The 26,456-nt window shown below is 46.0% G+C and overlaps 1 protein-coding gene across 1 annotated transcript; it reads left to right on the top strand.

Moving 5' to 3' along the window:
- Positions 1-68: 68 nt before the first annotated feature.
- ACTR5 (actin related protein 5) lies at positions 69-18,239 on the top strand. Its single transcript, XM_031603137.2, has 9 exons — positions 69-454; positions 1,068-1,297; positions 2,131-2,300; positions 3,139-3,356; positions 3,692-3,874; positions 6,347-6,469; positions 6,988-7,127; positions 8,500-8,632; positions 9,632-18,239. Exons 1-9 carry the CDS (start codon positions 74-76, stop codon positions 9,887-9,889), a joined length of 1,836 nt encoding a protein of 611 aa, XP_031458997.1. The 5' UTR covers positions 69-73; the 3' UTR covers positions 9,890-18,239.
- Positions 18,240-26,456: the final 8,217 nt, after the last annotated feature.

The following is a 26,456-nucleotide window of genomic DNA, read 5'->3' on the forward strand; positions in this document are numbered from 1 at the left end:
TCTCCTCAGAGAGCGCAGCCCGGAACCCGAGCGCGGCCCGCGTTGCCGCCCGGACGCGGTGCGGACGCCCAAGATGGCGGCGGGGCGGGTGTTCGCCTTCCGCGACGCGCGCTGGGCCCCGGACCCGGTGCTGGCGCCGAGCGCGGCCGTGCGCAGCCCTCAGCCGGTGCCGCTGGTGATCGACAACGGCTCGTTCCAGACGCGGGCTGGCTGGGCGGCCGCCGACCCCTCGGTCCCCGCCGAGCCCCTGCTGCGGTTCCGCTCGCTGGCGGCGCGCAGCCGCGGGGCGCGCGGTGCGGCCGGCGCCGAGACGCAGGTGGGCAACGACCTGGGCAGCCCCGAGCCGCTGCGCTGGCTGCTCCGTTCGCCCTTCGACCGCAACGTGCCCGTGCAGCTGGAGCTGCAGGAGCTGCTCTTCGACCACGTCTTCCAGCGCCTCGGAGTCTCCTCGCAGGTACCGGCCTGGCCAGCCATCCGGGGTCGCCTCCTGAGACGGAGATGAAACGTTGATGGCTTCGCGCGCTTTCCTCAACTAGAAATACGATCGTTTTCCCTTGACTAACGTTTGGTGTGGCTGGGTGGCTTGCTGTGCCACGTAATGCGAAAGCTTTACCTAGGGCTGGACTAAAGCTGCAGTTTCCAGTCACGCTTTGCCCCCACGTTGTATAGATTTGGGTTAATTGGGTCTTTAATTGTGGGGGTTGGAAGGGACCTCTGGAGTCCAACCTGTGTGGAAAGCAGCTCTGTCCCGTGGCGCTGCTGCCTTCATGGTGAAGCTCTTTCATGTGTTTGCATGGAACTTCCCACGTTCTTATTGGGTATACCTTTAAAATCCATTCTTCTCCACATTTCAGAGTTTATTCCTGGGTTGAATTAATATGGAAACCCATCTATAGGCACCCCTTAAACACTGGGTGTAACATAAGTGTTCAGTAGCCTGCACATAAAGTGTGTGCTCACTGCTGTTTGGGAGGAGTTGAAGCTGATCTTTAAAAGATGGAAAGGTATCTCTGGATTTTTCTGTTCATCTTATCTTGATTTTCCTCTTTTTCTCTTGTCTCTTACAGGGTTGTGTTGATCATCCAATAGTTTTGACGGAAGCAGTGTGCAATCCTTTATATTCAAGGCAAATGATGTCAGAGCTCCTCTTTGAATGCTATCAAGTTCCTAAAGTGTCTTATGGCGTGGATAGCTTGTACAGCTTTTACCACAACAGGAGGCAGAACTGGCCTTGCAGTGGGTTGGTGATATCTTCAGGCTATCAGTGTACACATATTTTGCCAGTCCTAGAAGGAAGGTGAGTTCTTAATGTCCCAAGTACCTAGTAGGTTCTTTTTGTCAGTGGTAACAATACCTATTCCTCTGGCATTCAGCCTTACAGCTCCTGCAATACAAATTCTTGCTAGGTCCTAATTTATACTGAAGAGGAAATACTACTCCAGGTTAAGTGAAATTTACTTGAATTTTGAATTGAAGAACCTGTCCTGGTGTATATTTTATTTTTAGTTTCGTACTTAAAAAGTAGGTGAGGATATCCGTCCTAAGTATGACCTGGCAACCAAAAAAAATGTGTATTAGATTTTAAAGTTGTTTTGAGACAAAAAAAAAAAAGCACTCTGGGATTTCTGCAGTCCTCAAGACTTTCATCGTTTTGATTATTTGGCCCCATTGCTCAGGTTTTGTTTAGTTTTGCTTTGTTTTTTGTAATCGTTACTGCAGGAAGAGGCTTTATGACATCTGGCAAAGGCTTCCAGTTGTAAGGCTCAGACCTGGCCAACTGGGAGTCGTACCTAGGCCAGAGGGGCTACTTTTAGCTGCCCAGAATCATAGCTTCCCTTCTTAAAGTAGAACAACATCTTTTTGTTGCCATAGCTAAAATTATTTGCTTTCTTGTCTGTCAGACTGTTTGCTTTTTAAAACAGAGCCTTTCAGAATGCATCTCCAAGCAATAATGCAGTGCTTAGGGTTGCTGCCTGAAAAAATAGACATGTTAAGTCTTTCACGTTCTTAAAATATTTACTTACAAATATCTCCCCACTTGACCATGTTAAAATGATAATGCTGAATAGAACAGGAGGTCTCTTACAGTGAAGTTCTCTTCAGTTTCAGTTGTTTCTCTTGGACTTTCAGGTTGGATGCTAAAAATTGCAAACGTATCAATCTTGGAGGCTGTCAGGCAGCTGTGTACCTGCAGCGCCTCCTCCAGCTGAAGTACCCTGGGCACTTTGCTGCCATCACTCTCAGTCGCATGGAGGAAATACTTCATGAGCACAGCTACATTGCGGAGGACTATACAGAAGGTAGAACCAGCAGTAATTTTTTGTATTGATCAATAGTGCTCACTGAAACTTAATTCTGTGCCCTGTATCCCTTGTTCTGGATATACGTGGATGCAGGTACAAAGACTCCACTGCTGTTTTATTTTTCTTACGAGGGTTCTGTAATCCGTTACACGTGAGGAGCTTATTAGCAGTTTGAGTTCTGCAGGAGTTCATGAAACAAGATTGAATTTTAGAAATCTTTTCCTTGTTAGTTCAGACTTGTTTCTGAGTGATAGATTTCTACAGATGAAAATATGTCAGAATGAATTTATTTTATTAGTAGTTTTACTCTGTACTTCCAACAGAAAGCTCAGCTGGTTAGGATTGTTTCTGACCACGTTTCTCCTCTGTGGGTGTTTTTGCAGATCTGTTTTAAGGTTTCCAAAATTGCTGAGAGTTCTCATGACTTCTTTATGAATTAATGAAGTTCTAAAATCTCCATGACAGTTTTCAAGTAGTGGCCACAGAGTAGTGTTTTCTTCAATTTATCATATGCAAAAGAGCCTGCAGTGGTTTTAAACGTGTGAGAACTCTCAAATTGGGAAGAGAGAAGAGGTTGCATGCTTCCCACTTCTCAGTGCTTTGCTGCATCCTGGAGAAGAGAGTGGTAAGAACCATTTGTGCTGAGTGTGACTTAAAGGCAGTTCTCTGAGGAGGCAGCTAAATAATTCTTGGAGAGACTGCCAAGAAGTGGGCAGAATCCTGGTCTGGATTTTGCGTGCTTTCTCTTAAGTCTGAACGTGGCTTGGAGCAGTGCAGTGTGTGAATCATCCTGTTCGATCTGACAGAATGGTTCTTTTACTTCTCAAATGTTCAGAACTACAGAAGTGGCGGTCACCAGAGTACTATGAGAACAACGTGCACAAGATGCAGCTGCCCTTCTCTAACAAACTCCTGGGGAGCACTCTGACATCAGAAGAAAAGCAGGAGAGGCGGCAGCAGCAGTTACGTAGACTTCAAGAACTCAATGCGCGTCGTAGAGAAGAAAAGCTGCAGCTTGACCAGGAGAGGCTGGACAGGCTGCTCTATGTACAGGTAATCATGGCAGTTTTTTCTCAAGTCTTATGGGAGATGTGCAGGTTGCCCTCAGAGCTTTTTGAAAAAGTCCTGTATTGCTGTAAAGAAGTCATAACCATCCTCTGCCTTTTCTGATATGATATCTCTAAGGTTACTCGCAGAATAAAAAAGAATTAATTGATGCAAAAGATACCTGCAAGTTCTGAATAGTACTTTTTTTGTGAGGTATTTTGAATGCTGCAGAGCCTGCACATCCAGAGCCTCACATAACAAAGGCAAAGTATACATATGTAGCTAGTGCATGTTTGATTACCATGTATCACCCACCACAACCAGCTCTGATCTGTCTGTAGGAACTTATGGAAGATGGTCAAATGGATCAATTCCACAAAGCTTTAGTGGAGCTGAACATGGACTCTGCAGAAGAACTTCAGTCTTACATCAACAAGTTGAGCCTGGCCATTGAACAAACAAAACAAAAAATCCTACAGGCAGAAGTCAATATTGAAGTGGATGTTGTGGACAGCAAACCAGAGGTATGTTTTCTCCAAGTTAATCTGATTCTAATCTCTGGGAGAGTTAAGTATCTGTCTTAAAATGTTCTCTATCTGTAAATATCTGTATTATTGATGGGTCATGGTTTCCATTGACATGCTTCTTGCTGATTTGGCAGCTGCTCCTCCCATTTGGGGCTTTCCAATGCAGTTACAGAAATTTAGAGTTTAAGAGATTAAGAGTATGCCTGAGATCAGTAACCCTTCTTGCACTGTGTTCTGGGATATATCTTACAGTTCGATTTCTTACAATTCTAAGCATAATCTCTAGGCTTGCTGACACTGGTTAAAGTACACAGTTATATATAAAGCCAGTAAGCTTCCTTAAAGATTTCAACTGGGGAAAAAAGGAAACAGTCCTAAAAGATAAGATCATCTGAAGGTACAACTGCTTCCATTTGTACTTATTCCTGGCAGCATATGCAAACCAGCATCCTTGCTGAAAGATGGCTTGCTTATAGGGTTGTAAACGCAGCAGGTAGCATACTGATCTTGTTTGTACTGCAAACTAACTCCTGTCTTTACTTTTGCATTACTTTTGCTGAAATAAACTATAATGCATCAGGTCCATTTTCTTCTTTTTTAAGAGAATTGATGACATTGGACTGTAAGTACTTAAAACTCAAGTTGTTACAGTAGTGGGTCCGACAACTATACTTAAATATTTGTAACCTAGCATTAAAGGTATGGAACTGTTAAGCTTTTAAAAATATTTGTCTGCCTTTCTGTTCTTTGCTTTCAGATGCAGAGAACTTTATGGTAAACAGCCAACCCTTTGGTTTGTTTTGGGTATGGTTCTGGTGCAATCAAGCAGCATGCTTTATTCTTTTTACTCAGATTTAAAAGATTGAGTGCTAGGCTTGGTTGTTGGAGTTTTCTCTGAGAAGATAAAGTTACTTTTCTGCTTTGCCAGACTAACACAGGCCTAGCACATACCAGCTGCTGCTAAGAGGTGGTCCAAATCTATTCCTACACTGCTTTTAATTGCCTTGCAAGTCACAGAAGATCATTTTTAGTTTTATCTGTCTTTGCTCAGGAAAAGGTAGAGAAGAAAACGGAAGGATGAAGCACAGAGGAGAGTGATGCCAGAAATAGCAATTCCCATGTTTTATTATAGAACCTGGGACATAGCCAAAACTAGCCAGTGAGATGGTTCTTCTGGGTTCTATCCTTATCAGGAAAGTTTGTGTAAGAATCAAAATGAATGCATGTGAGCAAAATGGGGTGACATCGTGGATTTTACCAACATTTTAGAAAGAGATAAGTGAATGCCCATGGGCTCCTTGTAGTTCTGCCAGGTGGCTGTGCCTATGTTCCAACATGTCTGTTTTGGATTACACACTCTTCTTGTTTACAAGGTGTAGTCTCAAATGTTGGAACGAATTGGCAAGCCTTTTTGTTTGGTCTGGGCTTTGTGAGAAAGCTTACAGTTACCAGTGAATCCATTTGTGAAGATAAACCATCTCTGTGGCTGTGTGAAGGAGCTAAAAGCTAATTATGTTGTCTTGGGGTCTGTGCCAGCTCTTCTGCTCTATTCTGCTTTTCTCTGTTATTGTTTTTTGGAGGACAAAACTGTTAGAAATAATGTCAGGTAACTTCCTTTAGTTTGCATTAACAATGAGCACATCTTCAATTTGGAGTAGTTGCCTGTCTTTTAAATGAGATAAATGAGATGCTTCAGAAGGTTTAAATGTTCTAGCTTTATCTCATCCTGCTATTGCTTTCTAAATGTTGTAACAGATGTTTACCTTAAAAGGCGAAACCAGATTTTTAGTGATGAAATTAGAAACCTACTTCATTATAATGAAGGAATAAATGAGATAATAAAATAATTGCTCCTTCTTCACAACAGTGTTCTGTAATCTGGAATGATGCTTTTCATTAGGAAGGAGCTTTGGGAGCAGCTTTCACGTCTGTCTAAAATGCAAGGAGGTTTTTTATATCCCATGTGCAAATGCTAACCAGTTACAAGTAGGCAACTGTCAAATCTGTGCTAGCTTTTTAGCTAGCAAATATTTGTTTTCCAGTCCCACACAAGCAAAGCAGGGAATTAAGTGGTAATTATAGAACAGTTAGAGGTGCTGGGAGAGCACCAAGTTTCAACCAACTTTAAAAGCTATTTTAATAAGCTTTAATATATTATTATGCTAACAGGGTCCTGGCATTCAACCTGTTGACTAAGGCTTTTAATTTGAGCTGGCTTCAAGATAAAATAATAAAGAAGTCTGAAAGTGCTTGATTTTTTTGAATGTATTTTTCCACTCAAGTTTTCTAGGTTGTTGTCATTCTGATTTTTGTCTTCAGTGCTGAAGAACAACATATTTATTTTCAAGCATGGTAGAGAGTTTGGATGTGCAGGAATCAGGGTTAAGTTTTCTGAATGTGTCACCAGAATTGGTGTTGTGTATGTGCTTAGCACATCTGGGCTGACAGATCTGAACATTCTGTTTCCAGACCCCTGACTTGGATCCACTAGGCAGCGAGCAGTCATTGGAAGATGTTGAAAGTATTAATGAGTTTGAACCTTTATTTGCTGAGGAACAACCTGAAGCTGAGAAGCCTGTTGCTGCAGTGCAGGTTTGACTTCAATACCTACAGCTTATGTCAGAGGTTACTGCCCGCTGTTTATTTGACTGTTTCTCCAAATACAAACAGTGCTGTCTGTCTGTAAAAGAGATTCTTAATCCTCTGAACTGTACACAGGACAGGAGTCCTCACAGTCATGACTGATGGTTTGAGCATGAGTATGCCATCAGCTCTCTGCATGTTGTAGCAGTGCCATGTTCTTAGGGAAACAGTCCTGCTTAAGCTTTTGTGTGTGACTCATAGCCTATCGCACATTCCAGCGTCAACAAAACTTTCTGTTTGTGAAACTGATCTTTTTTTTTTTTTTAATTTGTTCTATCAGAACAAATTAGCTTTAGGAGTGGTAACAAATAAGGAAAAAAAAAATCACTTTTCCGTATCCCCTTTTGGAACCTTTTGCAGCATGGTACTTTCTCTTACAGAATATCATTATCTTTTTAGTAGAGAATTCTCTGGAAACTTTTTGCTTGCTTTGTTCTCTAGTATAATTTTCTACCCTATTTTTAAAGCCCGTGTTTAACCTGGCAGAATACCACCAACTTTTTCTTGGCACTGAAAGAATAAGGGCTCCAGAGATCATCTTCCAGCCCTCCCTGATAGGAGAAGACCAGACTGGTATAGCAGAAACGATGCAGTATGTCCTCGAAAGGTGAGTTTACAGAGATACTGGGCACTTTCTTCAAACAAGCCTTTATTTGTATACCAGCTTTTGCAATACTTGTTATTTAATAATGCCTTGAGAAAGTATGTTTGAGTAGTTCTTTCTTGGCAGGCTTGAGCATTGAAGGTTAGAGATACCTTTCTGTTCCGAAAACCACATCTAAGTTTCTGGTCATCTGAGTCAATGGTCTTCAAACTCTTTTTGTCATTCACTCATATTTATTAAAAATTTTAGAGTTTAAACTGTCAATATATGTGTACTTATTTATAAATTAAATACATGTGCTACTTAACTAACACAACTTTATACGCTGTAAAACAAAAGTAGAAACTGAAAAAGGATAAGACAAAGATTGAATATTTTATTAGTGTTACAAAAAACAGTTTTGGGCCCCTCTCTACAACAAAGATACTGAGCTGAAGGAATGCATTCAGTGAAGAGTAACAAAGCTGGTGAAGGAACTAGAGAATGACATGAGAGATGGCTGAGGGAACTGAATTTGACTGGAGTAGTCTGAAGGCAGGCATTGCTCTCTGTGACTGCTTGAAACAAGGCTGCAGTATGGAGGCTGATGGTCTCTTTCCCAACAAGTGGTGGGACACAAAGAAATGGCCTGCAGTTGTGCCAGGGAGGCGTAGATCAGATATTGGGAAGAATTCATTTGTGGAAGGGTAATTAGGCATTGGGACACTGAACTGGTAAGTTTCCATCCCTAGAGATACTTAAGAGATGTGTGGATGTGGTGCTTTGGGGGTTGGAGATTCATGATCCTTGAGGTCCCTTCCAACCCTGGCCATTCTGTGACATGATTCAGTTGTGGACTTGGCAGTGTTAAGTTGATGATTGAACTTGATAATCATAGAATCACTGAGCTTGGAAGAGATCCTTATGATTCTGTGAAAAGAACTTTCTTCCCATGCAGCAGTACTTTGTCTTGTACACATCCTGCTTTGAAGACCACTGATCTAAATTGTTGTAGAGGTAAACAAAGAACCCTTGTAAATACCTATCCCTTAGAACATAAGGTATCAGTCTCTCTATAAGACCAAAGTCAGCGATGTTTGTAAGTTATCAAATTCTAGGAGTATATGAGATTACATTTTCTGGAAAGAAAGAACTCCAGCTCTACTAAATTGTTGATTTATGAAGATACAGTTCAGAGTGCTTTGAGGATTTTCTTCTGCCACCCCCTGAATTTATAGAAACCTAGTGAACATGGTTTCATGCCAATGAGGTGGAGAAAATTTCTCAAAATGTGGATCTTGAAGACAAATTGTCTGTTTCTCCCTGGTAGCTGTTCAGTTCAGAGAAGTAATGTTCCTGAAAAAGATAGAATTTGTGTTTTTTTTCCTCCTTGTAGGTATTCAAAAGAGCAACAAGCTGTTCTTGTCCAGAATGTTTTTCTTACTGGTGGAAATGCAATGTACCCCGGACTAAAGGCCAGAGTCCAGAAAGAACTCCTTGAAATGAGGCCATTCCAGTCATCTTTTCAGGTACACATACTGATAGAATGTTTTCATGAACATCCTGTTCATCTGTGTTAAAGAAATATTTCAGGCTGGGAGAAGTACAGAGTGGATGTCCTCAGAGCATGGGAATGGAGAATGCTTGTTTTAGGACGAGGCCAATGACAGCTTTTGACCTAAGAGAGTGAAGGTGGAAGAATGATGCACTTGGTCTTTCTGAATACATTAGGAAGAGTAGAATTGCCTTGGAAAAGCTTCTTCAGCTGAAGGAGTGTGCACTTATAAGAAAGCACGTTTGGCCAAATGTCTGCAAATTGGGACAGTTACTTTCTGAAACAATCAGCCTCTGTTACGAGACATTACTGGGAAAAACTGTGCTCACTTGATAATGAAGTTACTTGGTATACTTACATCTAAAGATTACCTGGAATAGCAGAAAGAGTGCCTTAAAAACCTATGAAAAACAAGAGCTTTCTTCTTTCCATTAAAATGTTCTGTGCTGTGGTTCTATCAGAAATGTCATTTCACAGATATTATTTATAGTGCTTACAGAGTGCCTCGTTCAGCCACCATATAGCTGCAGCAGGAAGCATTTTATGCTATAGTAATAAGAATAATTTAAATGGGAGCATGAATCTACTCCAGAAGAAAAAAGAGCACGTGGAAAGCACACGTATAGTCTTTTTCCCACATTTCTTAGCCTGCAAGTAGGAAATGTTGCTGGAGCACTTGATACTTGTTTTGCATTACCACGAGCTGCTAGTGCTGTTGGTTGTGAATGTGATGTGTGCGTGTGCTCTGGAAGCTGTAGAAACTCAGCAGTTTCATGGAGGATTGATCTGAAGGCGAAAACATGCTTCAGATCCTTTCCTAATACTACTTTCAGAAGCACTGAATTACCAGCTCAAACTTTTGGAAATTATATTTGCATTGTAATGGGGGTAAAAAGGGCTTTTCTCTGCTGTGTTCAGATCTTAAACAAGCTGGGGTTGGCCTGCATTTGATGTTCTTGTATTTTTCTTCCAGGTTCACCTTGCTTCCAGTCCCATTTTAGATGCCTGGTATGGGGCTCGGGATTGGGCAGTGGAACACATGACCCGTGAGGAAGGCTGGATTACCAGAAAAGACTATGAAGAAAAAGGGGGAGAATACCTCAAGGAGCACTGTGCCTCAAATGTCTATGTGCCCATTCGCCTTCCAAAGCAGGCCCCAAGGACTACAGAGGCATTAGCACCCAGCAGGGCACTGGCAGGTGGTACAGGCAATCCTTGTGAGCAGGCATAGTAGTAGTAGTGATGAGCCTTTGTTACAGTTCCTCCTATGGAGGTAACAGTGCAAAGAATAAAGCTAATGCTCTGCAGCCTGAGCTGTGTATGGAGCAGAGGCCTTGGGCTCGCCTTGTTGGCTGCTCTGAGAGTGCAAAGCGTCTCATCTGTTGCTTGAAGGAGATGTACTGCTCTAGAGCATCAGCTGGAGTGATTGTAATGGATAGTGCTGCTTCTGCATAGCATGGGAATGTGAATCAACAAGGAGGAACTCAGGAAAAATACATTCCAGAGGAGAATACTGTCTTATGAACTTATTCTATAACAAGACTCGGGTTATTTGAAAATGTTTGTGGATATTTTTTTAATTAAAATTTACTGGTTGTATACTGCTCTCATTGCACAGTCCAGAAGCTGGGCTTGTATTACACGAGTCAGTCCAGCAGGTGTCTCCATTGCTTGTTGCAGTGAGCTGTTGTGAAGCTGTGCTGTAGGGGCTGCTCAGCCTCCTCCTGAGGCCCTCTGGACTCGTCCTGATTGATGTCCATCCTGCTATGTGCTTCTGGTAAATCACTGCATGATCAGTGGGATTTCAAACACTTTCTGAATTTGTCAGCTGCCAGCATCTTGGTTAAAAGTAGAGGTCTGATCACATAGAGCATGGCTCAGCTGTAAAGAAAGAGCTCTCCTTAAAGCACAGACCAGGAGGAATGCAGAGTCTTGTGAAGTCTGTATTTGATTTTGTAGGAGTGGGGGATGAGCAGGGCAGCTCTCAACAGCTGTGACTCTGCTCTTTGAAAGCTGGTTGGGAGCACCTGCATATTATTGCAGAGCATGTTGCAGCTGATCTATAGCTATATTTCATGATACACAATGCATTGGTTTCCTCCGTTAGAAGCCTCTTGGTAGTGCATTCTCCTGAAACCATTAGTGTCAGTCATATTATTACAGTGGTGGGAAAGAGGACAGATCATCCCCTAGCAAAGTCCCTTGCCACACCTAATTCAATCTCACAGTACTAGAAAGAGTTGCCAACATGAGTGTAGTCAGGATTGTTAGCTGCCTCTGAGGGTCAGATTTACCTTTTGACTTAAATTGCTTCTGAATTGATGGCAGTGTGACTAAATCAGAGTAGAGGGTGGTCAGTGAAAATCTTGTTAGCAATAAAGCAAACTTCTTACTTTATCACTGATGTGTTTCAGTGATTTGAGCTCTTTAACGAGTACGGTATTAAGCATGTATTTGAGTGATTGTATGTTGCTGAAAAACACAGGTTTTTCAGCCAGGCCCCTGTCCTGCACAACATATTCCAGCTGAAATTTAACTGAAGATTCATTTCTCACACTGAACAACTTGCTGTTGCTTTCCCAAAAGAATAATCAGTGCTAAATGCTGGACTGAAATCTAAGCAGATACCAGCAGTTTAGCAAGAGCCCTGAACTGTTAGGCTGGAAAAAGTAAGGCTATGAGGAAAATATCTGGGCCATAATTGGTATCAGGAGGGTAAGCAGGTGGTGGCTTACAGTCAGTCCCGTGAGAGCTACAGAGCATTGAGATAAGTTATCTTGCTGAGTCAAAACAAAGGGTGTGAGATGCGTATTGATGCTGAAGCGTTAAGTTTATTGCCATAGGATGTGATACATGCATCTAATAGCAAAAATCTTAACCAGACCTGTGATTTTAAGAAAAGGTGAGTGTCGAACTGTGAGGTCCTGCATACTGAGGTCACAGCTGTGTGCAGAAGTTATATGCATTCATATATTGCTCAGAGACTGTAATGGGGAAGTGGTACGGACCTGCTCTGCTGCCTGGTTCCTGAGGCACCTGGCACTGGTTTCTCCCTTTGGTCTCATCTTAACTGATTGGAGGAAAGGAGGAGGAAAAGGCAACTTGCTGCCTCTAGCTAGGACCAGCAATCCAGATTTGAGGCTATCCCTAGCTGCCTCCAGGCCTACTGCTTTTCAAGAATATTAAGGCAATCTGAGGTGTTCAAAGAATGTGGAAAAACATGCTATGCTGAAATGCAGAAATGTTACACCCCACCAAAGCACCTGTTTTGGTTTCGTTTCTGTCAGTGAGCTGGGGTAGGGTGGTGTTCCATTGTTGTTTGACCCCTTTCTGACCCATCTCTAGCTATCGTGATGGGCAGAATGCTCATGATGTTGAATATCTGGAGTAGTAACACTGCTTTAAATGCTTGGCTAAACTGTTCCAACCATTTTGCTTATTAATTGAAAGTAGAGCTGTCTAATGCAGTAAGGAGTTGCCAAGTCAGCTGCTTTGAGTGCTTCAAGGAAGCACGATTTTATAATCTTCTAAATATTAGCTATTAATTTGTTACTTTATCCCTGTAATAACTGGAGTATCTAATGAACTTGGGCAATACAATTGCAGTCACAAGCTGTGCAAAATATGCTGGTGTCACTTAATTGCTTGGAGTAGCAATGTTAAAAGGAGGGTGGATGTTGGAAAACAGGATTGATTTTACTGGCTGAAGTTTGCTTCCCTGATTTGTTTTGCTGAAGTGCTACATGAGTGGTGGTGGTGGCACAAAGGTTGAATGAGTGTGTGGTGCTGAGGGCAGGAGGAAGCAGTGTTGGTTTGGGCAGTAGTGTCAGTTGAAGTTCTCCTGGTTGTCTACCATGGTGATGTTTCTGTGGCAAGGTTTTCTCATGCCCACGTGAAAAGTTTGGTGTCAGTTTTCCATATAACTGATGTAGGGTGGACCAAACCCAGAGGGGGCTTGGAACCTTCCTCCTATGCTTTGGCTTATGCCACCTAAAGGAGGAGGGGGCCAGTAAGGTGCATTCCTGACTTTTTCTCATGGGGTGTCTGGCTGTGTGGGGAGCTGTAGGAGGAATTGTTACTGGATGGGGAAAAAATACAGCTCTGTGGACAGGAAAGTGCAGGTGGTGCCACTGTGAGGGCCTTTGCCAAGTGCTCAGTGGGCTGCGCAGAGCTGCTGTGTAGGCAGCCTTGTGGTCAGCAGTGTGTTTATCCTCACAGGTGTCATGCAAGCTGACAAGTGCAGTTGCCAGCCTGAGTTGGTTGAGTGGTCCGTAGCTGGTCCTCAGTACTTGAGGTTCAAAGCAGCCCACAACCTTATTATACAACTGAGTTATCACCTAATTCAGGTCAAAGAATACAAAAGTACAGGTTGCAATTTATCAGGCTTGGTGAGCTTGGTCTATTTAATCTAAACGAGAGCTCAAACTGGGTTCCACCTTTCACAGGTTTCCTAAAATCTGCTCGGAGTGGAAACACCACGTCAGTGAGGAGCCCTGGAGACTAAACATGGGTCACATGTCCCATGTCCCAGATTTCCGCTTGGGCTGTGTGCAGGGCTTGCTTCTGGTCTTCAAGGCTTCTTATGTTTCCTGTGCCACGACGGCTTCAAACGCAAACCATTCTTTGCTAAATCTCCACTAGGACACCAAGGTTAGAACTCTGCTCCAATTATTAATCTCCAAAATAGTTAATGATGTGCTGGGTAAGACAGCATTTCAGAAGAAAGAGAAGATGCTTGTGAACTGTCACTTAAAATTTAGGATTATCCCTCCAGTGACAGCCTGCAATGATCATGTAGCAGCCGGGCGTAAAGCAGAACTTTTGAAGCTTGTGTGGGATGAGCAGGGGAAGGCAGACTGCTGTAATGGATTTAACGTTATCCCCCGAGTCAGATGGTGGGATTTCCACCCTGGTTCAACACGTCAGGCACAGAGCAGCTGCTCTGAGTCTTATTATTCACTCCCACTGCCAGTCCTTGTGCATGAGCTTCAGCAAAACTGCTTGGTCTTAAGTGGTTCAGACTGCGGCTTGCTGGCGTGGTTTGCCAAGAATTCTCCACACTGCATTTTACTCTCTCTTTTCAGATGCTCAGCTTCCCATGGTTGGCTGCTGCACACCTATTACTCCACTTCTGAGCCCCGCCTTGGCTCTTAGGACATCAAAGTGCCATCAGTTTCTATGTTTTTTGTTTTCTTTTTAATTGCATTGTTTCTTCTACATCCTTAGGGATCTTCCCTTTTTTTGAGCAGTGGGCTTGCTTTCCATTTCCTAAGGCAGTAGAGACCAGAATGAGAGTACTAGATTGAGAGCCAGGAGGCCTGCTTTCATTTTCATCTCTATTTACTCCTGACAAGCTAGTTTGTGCTTGTTAGCTTTGACCTTGCTTCTGTGCCTCGGCATCTGTAACAGCAAAATTAACCCAAGAGTCATGCTGGTAGAGGCTGTCACACTGTGTAACAGCTGCAGAAAACAGCAAGAGTGGTGGGAAGGCTGAAAAGGGGTTTGCAGGGAAGGAGGGAGGTCAGATAAAACCCAGGGGAGTAGGTCCATGTGTGCTTCATGCTCAGCTGGGCCAGGTGCAGGTGGGTGTCTTGTAACAACTTGCTGCCCGAAGCTGAATGGAGCATGCAGTGGTGCAGGAATCACTCTGTACTTGTGTTCTTTTATTCTTCAGCAATTGCTGCTGATCACTGTCAGAATATGGAACAAACCGGGTTTATGGTCTGACTCAAAAGCTTTTATGCTCTCAGAATTCCTGATCTTGTGCAGGACAGGGTTTCTTTACCTGTTAATTTATTTCAGGAGTGAGGTGAAGAACAAAGTGTTTTATCTTTATCTGCCAGGAAGTAAAATGAATAGAAGTGATGTGCTAGTAGGGAAAACATCTTTCATGTTGTCAGTGAGACTCCTTGTAGGCATCCAGACTCCTGCGTTTTCAGAAGCTGTGCTCAGGCTCTTAAACCAAGAGAAAGCTCAGGGCTTCATTCAAACCCAGTGAATTCCAGAGAAGAGACCTTTGGAAAGCATTGAAGCTCCTCGTGCTTGGAGGATATGATACCTGAACTTTATTTATGGTAATAAAGCAGGAAATGGAGCCTGACTCACTGACACTTGTTCTGCAGCCTGAGCAGCAGCCTGACCCGTCAGGTGAGGAGCAGCCCTGGGGATGCCCTGAGGGCTGGCAGCGACGCGCACTGCTCCCTGCACAGCTCCAGACATAATTCTGTTCGCTCTCTGTCTTTATAATCTGTTGTCAGCATTCCAGAGGCAAAATACCTTTACAATGTCCCCAGCTGTTTTATAGGTTGTATCCAGAGTAATGTGGATTTCGCCACGGCTTTTTAGGTTCACAGAGGGTGTTACCAGGTAGATTCCATCTGCCAGCTCTGGCTTTGAGCAGTCAGTAAGCTTCTTGCATAGCTTGTTGAGTATTAGGAAAAGCAGCTCTGATTGCTGAATGTGGCAGGGCTGCTTTTTTTTTGTGTCATCTTTAAACTCAGTTTTATGTCCCTTGGGTTGAACATGTACATTAGCAGGATGCTCGTGGCTGGTGTTGTTTCTCAGCACTGCGAAATGCATTTCCAGCCCCGACCCTTAGATCACTATAATTGCATTTTCCATGCTGCAGCTTGGTTAAAATATACCCCACTCCTCCTCTCACCCCAGATTCCTGCCACATACCTGGCATTCCTTCATCTTAATGAGATGAGGGAGTGGGGGATTTCACCCTCCTGGAATTTTAGAGGAATACTAAGTGGATTTCTCATGAAAAGCCCCATTTAGGATATAAATCTCTGCAGAAGATAGCCTCACATGGCAAAACTTGCTTTTGCTGGTAGTGGCAAGCAGTTTTTAGCTCCTTGTTCAATCACTGTGGTGCAGGTATTGCTGTGATGGAGTGAGCTGCTGGGTGGAGGCTGAACTCTTATCTGTTTGTGTAGGCAGGGCACTGGGCACCTCCTGCTGCTGGCACTCAGCCTTCCTGCTGGGTGCTGCAATCTGCCCAAACTTTATATTCTTTTATTTTGCCTTGTCTGTGGAAAATGTTCACTGTCGAATGAAAATAGTTTTGTTCCAGGCTCAGCCATGAATTTACTCTATGGATCATGAAGCTGTGTTGGACCAGTTTCCTGCAGCTCAGTCCTGGAGGTGTTGGGGCAGTGGTGTCCCATGGCAGCAGGAGCACACTGTGTTTGTCACAGCGCTCGCTGATGGTGGCCTTGCTGAGGCTGGTGTGCTGCAGCCACCTGGAGATGCTCAGTCCCTGCTGCAGGGAGGCTCCACATGTTCACATATAGCAGTGACAGCAGTGACACGTGTCCCAGCAGTGACAGTGGTCCCATCTGCCCGGAGCAGTTTCAGGACTGCCCTGGAGCACCTGCATCCCTGTAGGGATGGAGCAGGGGTGGTGTGTGTACAACAGGAAGAGGAGGCTGCCAATAATGACAGCTGGCTGATGCTGGGTAAGCAGTGAGGCACGGAAATGTGGTGTGCCCAGAGCTGTCTGCATGGGATCCAGCTCCATCACAGGGCTCTGCCCTGTCCCACGTGTCAGGCTGAATTAAAGAATACAGATCACAGAGCTCTGCAGGCAGGTGGATGTTGGAGTGGCAGCACCACGCTGTGCCATGAGCTTCTGCCACGGAGGTGCTGTGAATGCGCTGCAGTCCGTGAGGATGCTGCTGTGATGAGCCCTGTGCTGTGCAGCTCTGTTCTGGAGCCCTGCGGGGTGTGAGGGCCATGGCTGCTTTCATCCTGCTCCACGTGGCAGGCGGCCACGGGTGTCCTGCTGCAGGAGGAACGGGGAGAGGAAAGCTTTGATTCCCAGCAATGGACACCGCGGTGCTCGGGATGGAAGGAATCAGGGCCGGGGGCTCCTGCTTTGCTTTTATCCTTTGTGACTGGGACTTCTTGTTGTGGGAACGGCTGTGACCTCTCCTCTGGCTTTGTTTGTGCTCCCTGCCTGATATTGTTCACAGCAGCTTTGATATGCAGCTGGGGGGGAGCAGGAAAAGCTAAGCCTGGCTGCCCAGTGCATGCTGCGGCCTGGCAGGAGGTGCCCCTGAGCTCCCCGTGCCCTGGGGAGGACAGCTGAGCCGTGTGCCATCATGGGCTGTCCCCGAGGTGCTGACTTGTGCCCAGCAGCTGCTGCTTCTGGGTGTGATTTTCTAGGAAAGGAGAGTCGGGAGGCTGCAGAGCTGCTGTGCTGCTATGCTGTGCTCAGGGCGTAGGGTCACTGCTGGAGGTGGGAGATGCCCACAGCCTGCAATCCATGATGGCCTGCGGATAGGAAGGCAGACCTGTCAGGGATAGCTCACACTCATGATTGCTTTTCTCTGGGGTACATTTTAAAAATCGCAGTGAGTTTTGTTTTTCCACAGCACAGCAGACTCCCTAGGCATCAGAGAAGACAATTCCCAGAAGCTGTAAAACCCTCAGCTTGTTTACACAACTCAACATGCACTTTATAATATTGTGTCACCCTTCAACCTCCTCTGCTGTTTTTTTTTTTTATGTGCTGGAATCTGAAATATGTGTAAGCCCTGGTTACACTGTATGCCTTACACAGGCTCGAGATGCTTTTAATTGCAAATTCAGTGCTGTTTCTATGAGCAGTTGACAACTCAATCACAGGAGCCAGCTGTCAGGAAGAAGAGCTCTTATCAGGTATCAAATGCAGCCCTACAGTCAGAGATGGGAGCTCAGGGCAGGGGTTTGTTTCAGGCCATGGGCTTTGTGGAGTGGGTTTGGTATGTTGTTCCCACTTCAAGCTGAGCTCTGCCTTGTGCAGGTGCTTTCCAGCATGGCAGCACTGGTGCAGGAAACAGAGCTGGGTCCAACCTGAACATCTCTGGACCTCTAAGAAGTGGATATTATAAAAGCAAACCCGAACAGACCAACCCCCCCAGAACAAACGAACAAAATCTCAGAATACCACTGCTCTGACTTCAGTATTTTGCACTGGAAGAACCATCAGCAGATACACCAACCGCTTTCTATTTTTCTCCTTTCCAGAAGGGTATTGGAGCCGCCCCACCTCCTGAATTGAAGGAAGTCTTTTTCTGAAATGTGCACAGAAAGGCTCCAGGTTTCTGGCTCAGGAAGTCGCTCCTCAAGCCTGGGGCCAGCACAGACATCCCTGTCAGGCCAGTGGAATCCCAGTGAGTGAAGTCCTGCCAAGAGCAGTGAGTTTGGTTGCTCCCGCTCTGTTTTTCTTCCCATGCTGTGCCAGAGGATGAGCAACCAGGGTCTGCTTTCATATTCAGGGAAGGTGCTGTGGCTTAAAGGCTGAAAACAAACGTAGTTTTGTTTCTTAGGCATCCTAAAGACTTTCCTACAAATAAGTGAAAATGTGTATGTTTTGAAGTGTTCTGCCCCTTGGGATTTGTGTTTCTACTTGAAAATAAAAAGCTTGTAATTCTCTAAATGTGGCATCAGCTTCTTCTGAGCTGTGTAATTTAAGCATTTTGAATGTAAGCGCGTGCCTTTAATGCCGTAATTTCTTAATACCACTGCAACAACATATATGTAATTTGATTATAGCTTTATACTAAATGCAGAACCATAATGGATATGATGGTGTTTAAGTTCCTTCCCTACCAAGCAATATAAAGACAGAATTATCTCTCCATAGTAAGGAGAACTTCCTCAAAGGACAGAACTGAAAGGCTTTTGGTAATAATTTAGCTTTTGAAAAGAGTTCAAGCTGATAGATAGGATTGAAGCAGGGCCTGAAATGCAAAATGCTTTGCTGCAGAGATGGAACGGAACCTGGATGCCCCGTTCTCTGCTCCCTAGTGCTCCCCTTTCCCAGTTGTGATGTTCCTGGATAGAGTAACAGAACTGTTTGTGTCACATCTGTCCCTTCTCCTCCTCACAGCACCTTCCTATGGTGTACGCAAACTGAAAAGCCACTAGATTGCCACAGCTCTCAGCAAATCCTCTTTTTTTCCCCCTCCCATTTTTACCTATGTTTACTAGCTTTTTTGGGAAGCAGAAAATGTATACAGAAACATGAATCTCTGTGCAGTTGTGTCTGGCCCCTAGGGACGATGGCTGGAGCTGGTTCCTTCTGCCCTTCCTGGTGTGACTGCAGCACCTGGCTGCTAATTCTGACGTGCTCTGCTATGCCTTGAGCCAGCATGGAGGCTTGTTTGGGGAATAGCTCACAGCTGGAGCACCTGCACATTTCAGAGGGTGCTTGTGAAACACGGAAGTCTGCATGCATGGAGATGTTTCCACACACCACGATGCACGTCATGCAGCCATCCATGCCTGTGTGTCATGGCAGCCCCTGTACTGCACCACAGGCATTTCTATGCCCCACTTGGAAGCTTCCACAGTGCCATGATACCTCCTATGTGTTCTTACATGAGGTTATGAAGTTGGGGAATGCTCTGAGGGCTGTGTGAGGAGCGGCTGAGGTCGCTGTGTTTGCTGGGCCTGGAGCAGGCTGAGGGAGGCCTATGGCGGCCGCAGCTCCTCACTGAGCTCTGCTCTCTGGGGGACCACAGCAGTGCCCAAGGGAACGGCACAGAGCTGTGTCAGGAGGGTCAGGGAAAGGCTCTGCCCTGGAAGGTGGTGGGCCCCTAGGGTATGTGTGTAGCCAGCATTCTGTGATCCTACAAAAGTCCCAGACCATGCATATTCCCCCTAATCTCCCATATGGCATATCCCCTGCTGTCCAGGCCCCGGCCTTCATCTTCTCACAAAGAAACACAACACTAATGACTTCAGCAGGGAAATGTTGAAGCAACGCCAGCATGCTTCTGTCTTCACCCCAGTGCTGGGCACTGCCATCCTGCCCACAGGTCTCTGGTTTGCTTCAATGCAGAGCCACAGTCCCCAGTTTTGATCCACACACACTCCTTCTGCCCCTCACTGCCCTGCAGGGAAGGGCTGCTCCATGTTGACATCTCACCCCTGGGAGCATACAGCTCAGCACGGAGTCATTGAGAGGGTGTTGACGTAACATGATTGAGATCTTGACTTCCAGATTATTTGCTTAAACTTCTAAACACAGAGGGAGGAGAACATGCTCCAGTTCTGTGGGGCCAATGGAGAAACACTCATGTTTGCCTGCAGCAGCTCGCTTGGTCCCTCAGCGCCCAGCATCCCGCCCAGCTCTGCTGGCATTATTAGCAGTAATGGTCAATGAGCTGTACCAGGAAGTGGGAGTAACAGAGATGTCAATTTTAGCACTTTGGGACAAAGGAAAATTAATGTTTGCTGAGCAAAAAGGATTTAAGAGCCTAGCAGGGAAAGGGAGGAGAAGGAAAAACTGTAAGCCTTTAAAGAAAGAACTATAGAAAATATTTAACAATGCTCCTCAAGGCTCGCCAAACAAGTAAAATACATTTTCACCTGCTGGTTCACATGGATTTGACTTTTGGTTCGTGATTATATAAAGAGCTTTGCAGCACAGGTTTTAAGCAGGGCTCGAAGGTAAGTGGATCCCTGTGCCTTTGTATTGTTCAGGAGAGGAATGTGGCTGTGCACTACTGACAGACGCAGAAATCTGCAGCAGGTCAGGCCCAGGCTGCTGAGGGATTAGGTCGCTATCAGCTCCTGATGCTGCCTTAAGGCAAATTGAAATTTTCTCAAAAAAAAAGAGAGGGGGAAGAAAATCACCCAACAACGTAACTAACCACCCACCATTGAGCAAGGCAGCACCAAACGCTCAGCTCTCCACCTTGCTTTGTAATGTTGCTACAGCAATTAGATAGCCTGCTTGATTGGGGCATTGCTAATTCTTGTAGAATAAAAGATTTTGGGCCCAACTCTACATAGCTGTCTCTGGGGGCCCTGAGGGTGACCTGGTGTGGGGACAGTCCTGGGGCTGCTGGCTGCGGTGCGGTGAGGAGGGGAGCTTTAGGATGGGGAAAAGGGCATGCATGCTGTTGGGTCATGTTAAGTAATGCGTTTCACATCATAAGGGCTTGATTTTGAGCACTGGTTATGTGTTGTGGGACCAATGGCTGCGGGGTGGGCCCAGGTGTGGTTGCCAGGTGGGTGTCACTGGGCTCTCCCCTGCCCTGCAGAGCTGCTGGCAGCAACCCTGCAGTGGTTGTGGGCTCCCTCTGCTTTTCTCGAAGGAATTCACTTTAGGTAAGAACCACACGCTTCCAGATAGAAAACTATGGGAGAGAAAGCTGCAAGTGTACATAAACCAATAACTGAATTTATGAAAAGGCTTAATAGTGACTCCCAGGCAGTGTTTCCTACCTTCCAGGAGAGGAGATGAATGAAGGGAAGTGTCTCAGCAGCCCCGGCCTGCAAGGGGTCAATGTTTGTACAGCAGTGAGCACTGCTGTAGCTTGGCTGGGGCTGGGTGCCAGGCAGGGACCTGCTGGGGGCTGTGGGATGGGGAGCAGTGCTGGGGCTGAGCGGGATCACTCAGGCATGCCAAAAGCCTAAAGATGAGCCCTTTCCTTCACTGTTCTGCCAAGCCCAAGCCTGGCAGTGGCTGCCTCAGTCCTGGGGATGCTGCCAAGGGCAAGGGACTGTTGTCTTGCATGAATGCACGTGAAGGGTGAAGCTGGAGAGGACACAAACGAACTATTCAAGTTATTATTTTCTGCTGGTGATGGGCTGTGGTCTGTATGCCGTGTTGACCTACACAGACATGTCTGACTGTGGGCACTTTTGGTGGCAGTCATCTGAGAGCAGCACGTCCTGCTGCAGCTTTGAGGCTGGAGGTGCCCTCCTCTGATCTCAGGAGGAGGTGACAGGGCACTGAGTGTTAGCACCTTAAATTGCAGGTCTGATTTGGTGCCCTTAGTGTGGTATAGAGAGACTTCAGACTTTGAAAGGAGGGAAAGCGAAAGATTCTCACAGCAGAGAAGATGCGGAGAGGCACTGCCTGGCTTGCAGAGGGGTTAATGCTGCTGAGCCTTGGTTATTGTTACTGTGCAGTACTCCAGCACCTGTAGCCTTGAAGAGGAGTCCTTAGGGTTATTTATACATCCAGAGCAAACAGGTTTCCTGTGGCATCGGGCTGAACTGGTTAGAGCATACAAAGGCTGTGTGCCAAGAGGTGCAGACCTCTCAAGGGTCTTCATTTCAGCTCATTCAAAACCAAGAGCTGCCTGCTCCGGTTGGTGAAAAGAACCAGGAGGAGTTTTTTCACACTCCTCATTACACTCCCTAAGTGACAGCAGCAGACCTCTCACAAGGAGAACTATATTGCAGGATGGGAATCCCCTCCCCTGGCACCAGTGTTGCAGCATCACATTCTGTAGCCCAGGTATTGCTGCTTTTTCTTGGAGTATGATTTAAAGTTTACTGAATATAAATCTGCATTTCTGACTTCACTGGTACCTTTCAGCCCCTCCGTGTGCCCCTGTCACCAGGACAGTTTAAGACCTCACCAAAGAGGCTTAGCTGTACTATTTTCTATTATCTACGAGAAGCCTAAAATGCTGAGCAAAGGCTTCTGCAGAGGAGCTGGGTCACCCAATCTCCATACTTTGTAAGGTTTTGAAAGCATCTGTCCAAGATGACAAGGCTGCATGTAGGGGTCCCTCAGCACGAGACGAACATCTGCTTCAAGCCTTGCAAGAACCCCTGGAAAGCAGTGCAACACTGATGGCAGAGCGTCTGGTCAGATAGGGGGATCATTGAGCAGGCTGGTGGGAGAGGCAGAAGCACCCAAACCTTCCTGAGCTCTCTCAAGGTAAAGAAGCTGCAGAGTGGGATTTCTCTTGAGTGTGATGGTATAAACATACTGTAACTCCTTGAGAAATTAAGTACACTCAGGTGAGGCACTGCAAATTCCCCCTTCTTTCATTCTGCTCCAGAATAATCCCTCTTAAAAGCCCTTAGGGAAGGTGTGGTTTGGCTGGGCTCACAGGGGCTGGCAGCTGACCACTTGCCTCGAGGCTGTGCTCAGTGCTGCACGTCTGCAGTTCAGGCCTGCCAGCCTGCAGCAGTAACGCAGCTGGGATCCTGCGCTGGCAGGTCAGGGGGTGACGTGGCTCTGCAACTGGAGCTTTTATCCCTTTGCCTGTTGGTGGCATTAAAAGAAAGAACTGGAATGCCAAGCAGTTATCAAAACTCAGAAGCTTCTCATGTGCTTTGTGATAACCGACCCCAAGTCTTTTTGTATTTCTGTAGTGCTGGCTTCCCTTCTGCCCTTGTGTTTTCCCTAGAAGCCAAGCAGTTCAGTAACTGCTTATCTCCTTGCTAATGTGTCAGCACCTCCAGCACCCTCAGAATGACAGATGCTTCTGTGTTGCAGGTGCTTATGTAAAATGAGTGGAAAAGGCTCCGTTTGGATAAATTCATCCCTGGCGGTGTGAATTCTCATCTGTGCAGTCACCCCTGTGGCAGCTGGGTTACTGCACAATGAAACCCCACTGCTGGCAGCAGAGCCACTCCCTGCAGGGAAGAGGGGATGCAGAGTGTGTCAGTGAACGCTTGGAACGAAGCCCTTCCAGATCATACAGCAATTCTTCTAAGGAGAGCTAGAGTCATAGGTTTGTATGGGCAAAATGAGGTGTGTGTGAGCAAAAACCACCTGTGACAGAGCCACAAACTTGCTCTTCGTTCCTTTCCTCCTTTTATTTCTCCTCCTTGTGAAATCCATCCTTTTGCCTGGATATATCAGAAAGGAGCTCTGCAGGAGAGCTGTGTCTGCTATCACCTTGCTGGTACAGCTGGAGACAGATGCTTAACAGGCACTCAAGCTCTCAGAGCAGGAAACTTCCCATTAATATTGATTAGAAACAATTTTTTTCTCATTGCAACTACTACAGCACGGTGTATGTTGTCATTAGCACTTCTTGTTACAGCTGTTTTGGGGTTTTGCTTACTCATTAGGATCTGATTGAAAGACGGTCTTTCCTTTCTTCTGTAACATTAACAAACACAGTTAATGAGGGTATGGAAACAGAGGTACTATAACTCAGCCTGCAGGACTGGAGCCATGTCCAGGCTGACTGCAGTGGGAAAGGAGGTAACTTTCTGCTTTTCTGCTATTGCTACAAGCTCAATGAAAGCACAAGAAGTCTGAGATGCTGCAGAACAAACACTGAGCTGGTGGCAGGAGCGAGGTGTGTGTTCCAGCAGCCATCCACGTGCAGGCTTCCTGCTGCCTCTGCTGTGCCTGAGCATCTGAGCAGCTGGGCCACCATTCTTAGGGAGAAGGAACTCCTGAACATGGAATGTGCATTCAAACCCCAAAGATGCGATCCCTGTTTTGTCCCAGCTGTAGCTTCCTATGCTCGGGCCCTGATTCAAATCCTGCTAGAACAAATAGGGCGACTTTCATTAACTGCAGAAACCAGATCTGGCCCTAAAAGACAGACAAAGACTTGTGACACGCCTGCTCCTGGGGAGGCTTTTATGCCTTCAGCTATCAAATGTGCGCTCTGCTGAGCAGCAGCATTAAAGTTTCATGGCCCGCCGGGATCTCCGTTTCCTGATGGCCACGTGTGCTGCCTGGCTGCAGCCCTGGCTGCTCCCCATGCTCTGCTGCTCCAGAGGGATGGGACCCCTGTGCAGCCCCCATCAGAGGGTCTGCAGCACGTGTCTGCCAAAAGCCAGTGTTTAGGTTATGCTTCAGGAAACCTGCTTGCTTTTTTTTTTCCCCTCTTCTCAGAGGTTCTGAGGCCAAGTTCAGATGGCATTCATTAAACTATTGTATATTAAACAAATGTCGGGCACGCCCTTAAACATCCAGCCTTGTCAAATATCTGAGTGCCACTGGGGATTTTATGGCTAAGCACCGTGCACTCTGTGTACACAGCTTATCAGACAGTATTTGCTTATACTGGGGAGAAGGCTCGCAGATGAGAACAATTATGAGGTCCAAGTGCCGCACACAGAGATAGTTTAATAAATTGCTGATCAATAGATGTCTGGCAGAAGCAGGGAAGGCTCTTAGTGAGGTCAGTACATGACGGTTGGATGGAAAGCATCAAAGCAGAGCTATGGGCAAAATCATACTGAGCACCCCTGTTCCACAAAGAGAATTATGGGCAGAATGATTTCTTCAAGGACAAAACCCAAGAAATTCAAGGCCATTATCAGGGAAAATGACTTACTTCAGTGAGAGGAGGGAGTGGACACAGCTGAAAATAACTGTTTTATCTCAAAGCTGAACCATCCCTCAGTAAATCCACCACCTTGCTTTGACTAATGTGAGCTTTCTTCCCTAAAAACACATTGACCCTTGGGCTGCCCAGAGGCTCCTCCTGATTCAAAGCCCCTTTGGAACAGGAGGGTACTTTGGAGCTGTCATCTCAAATTCCCTGCTAACAGCCTCTAATGTTAGCACCATGAGGCTGTGCAGCACCAGAAGTGTTCCGTGCCTTTGTCTTGACTTTACATTGGATGTAGCCCTTAAAGCCTTTCTCCCAGGCACACAGACACCGGGTTAAACCAGCTTCCTTCTGACCTTCAAAATTTCCAGCCAGATGCAAAGTTTGCACCTTGAGACAATCTTCCTAATTAATCTTCCCACCCTGCTGTGCAGAAGGTAAGTAATAGGCATTAACTGCAGCCCGAGGATTGGAGGAGAGGAACAAGATGTAAAGCTGTTATAATGCAAAAGCTTTTTAGCCCTTCAACCGTGCTGGAAGTAGAGAGATCATCATGGTGTTGTCCAGCTGGTCTTCCCCCAGAACTGCTCAGGTCAGAGCTTGCCCCACGCAGTTCTGCTCTTCAGACCCTGCAGGCTTTGCTATTTCATTCCTGCCAGGCTGTGAAATCTTCCAGCACACGCACAGGTCAGTCTGGCCCTGGCTCTCTGCTTTGGAGAAGTTTACTCTTGGCCCTTTCCTGGCTTTTGTGCCTGCAGTAGCCCTTCCTCTGGGGAAATGCTGGATGTTAGAAGTGTTGCCTTGGGCTGGTGCAAAGTGTTTTACTTACAGAGAGCTGATCTTTGTGCCCACAGAAACAAGGAGAGATGGATGCAGGCAGACAACCTGCCCCTCTGTCTCTGCCTTAGTTTGTATTTCTGCTGTTACTTTCAGGTTTCCCTCAGTGCCCTCCTGCCTCCTCTCTCCTACTGATTTCCTTCCTCCAATTCTCCTTTAAGCAGTCAAGCCCTGGCTGTTTCACATCTCCCTCTGTAAGACACCAAGAGCCTTCGCATAGCATTTGTGGTTTGTGCTCAGCTGGGGTGGGTTTCAGCACAGACAGCAACTGCGTGCAACTGCGTGGGGCTTCTGGAAGCCTTTTCAGGACCTCTCACCATCAGCCTCACATTGTGGTGACAGCGACCACAACCTGGAATAACACATCGAGAGACCTTGGAAGGTCGTGAAAAGAAAACTTGGCTAGGAAGTTAAACCTGCAGTTGTGGAAACACAAAATAAAGGGGAGAGGGAACGCAGGGCAATTCCTTTAGATGGTGCACTGTGGGTTCCAGGGTGTGGGGCTGCTCCCTGCTGTGACGAGCTGTTCCTGTGCAAGTGTACAGCGATGCAGTGACAACAAACACGTCAGCTCTGCTTGCACATGGAGCTCGGGCTGGGTTTTACCATGCCCTCACTTCTACACTCCTGACCTCAGCACAGGGCTGGCAGCTCCTCCTGTGTGTGCTGCAGGCTCTGCTCGCTGCCCTCCACCCGCTGCCGCAGCGCTGCAGCTTTCTGACGAGCTTTTTTTTCTCCCAAAGACTCAGTTGGATGCTGGTGCCTGGTCTGCCTGCATGAGATAAAAGCATGAGAGGAAAACCCTCTTCTCAGACCTATCCAGCAAAGAATGAACTTACCTAAGCAAAGAAACTCAAGGGCGCAAACAGAACCAAAATCTTTGCAATTTTCTTCTTTTTTTTTTGGTTGCAAACATTA

This window comes from Phasianus colchicus, chromosome 17, assembly GCF_987193195.1.
Source record: "Phasianus colchicus chromosome 17, bPhaCol1.hap1.1, whole genome shotgun sequence".
Lineage (NCBI taxonomy): Eukaryota > Metazoa > Chordata > Aves > Galliformes > Phasianidae > Phasianus > Phasianus colchicus.

Bases quoted from the DNA above. Each gene is read 5' to 3' on its own strand.
- ACTR5 (XM_031603137.2), top strand. From the start codon at position 74: ATGGCGGCGGGGCGGGTGTTCGCCTTCCGCGACGCGCGCTGGGCCCCG. The intron at 1,298-2,130 runs GTGAGTTCTTAA...TTGGACTTTCAG, and splicing joins TTGCCAGTCCTAGAAGGAAG to GTTGGATGCTAAAAATTGCA. The intron at 7,128-8,499 runs GTGAGTTTACAG...TCCTCCTTGTAG, and splicing joins ATGCAGTATGTCCTCGAAAG to GTATTCAAAAGAGCAACAAG.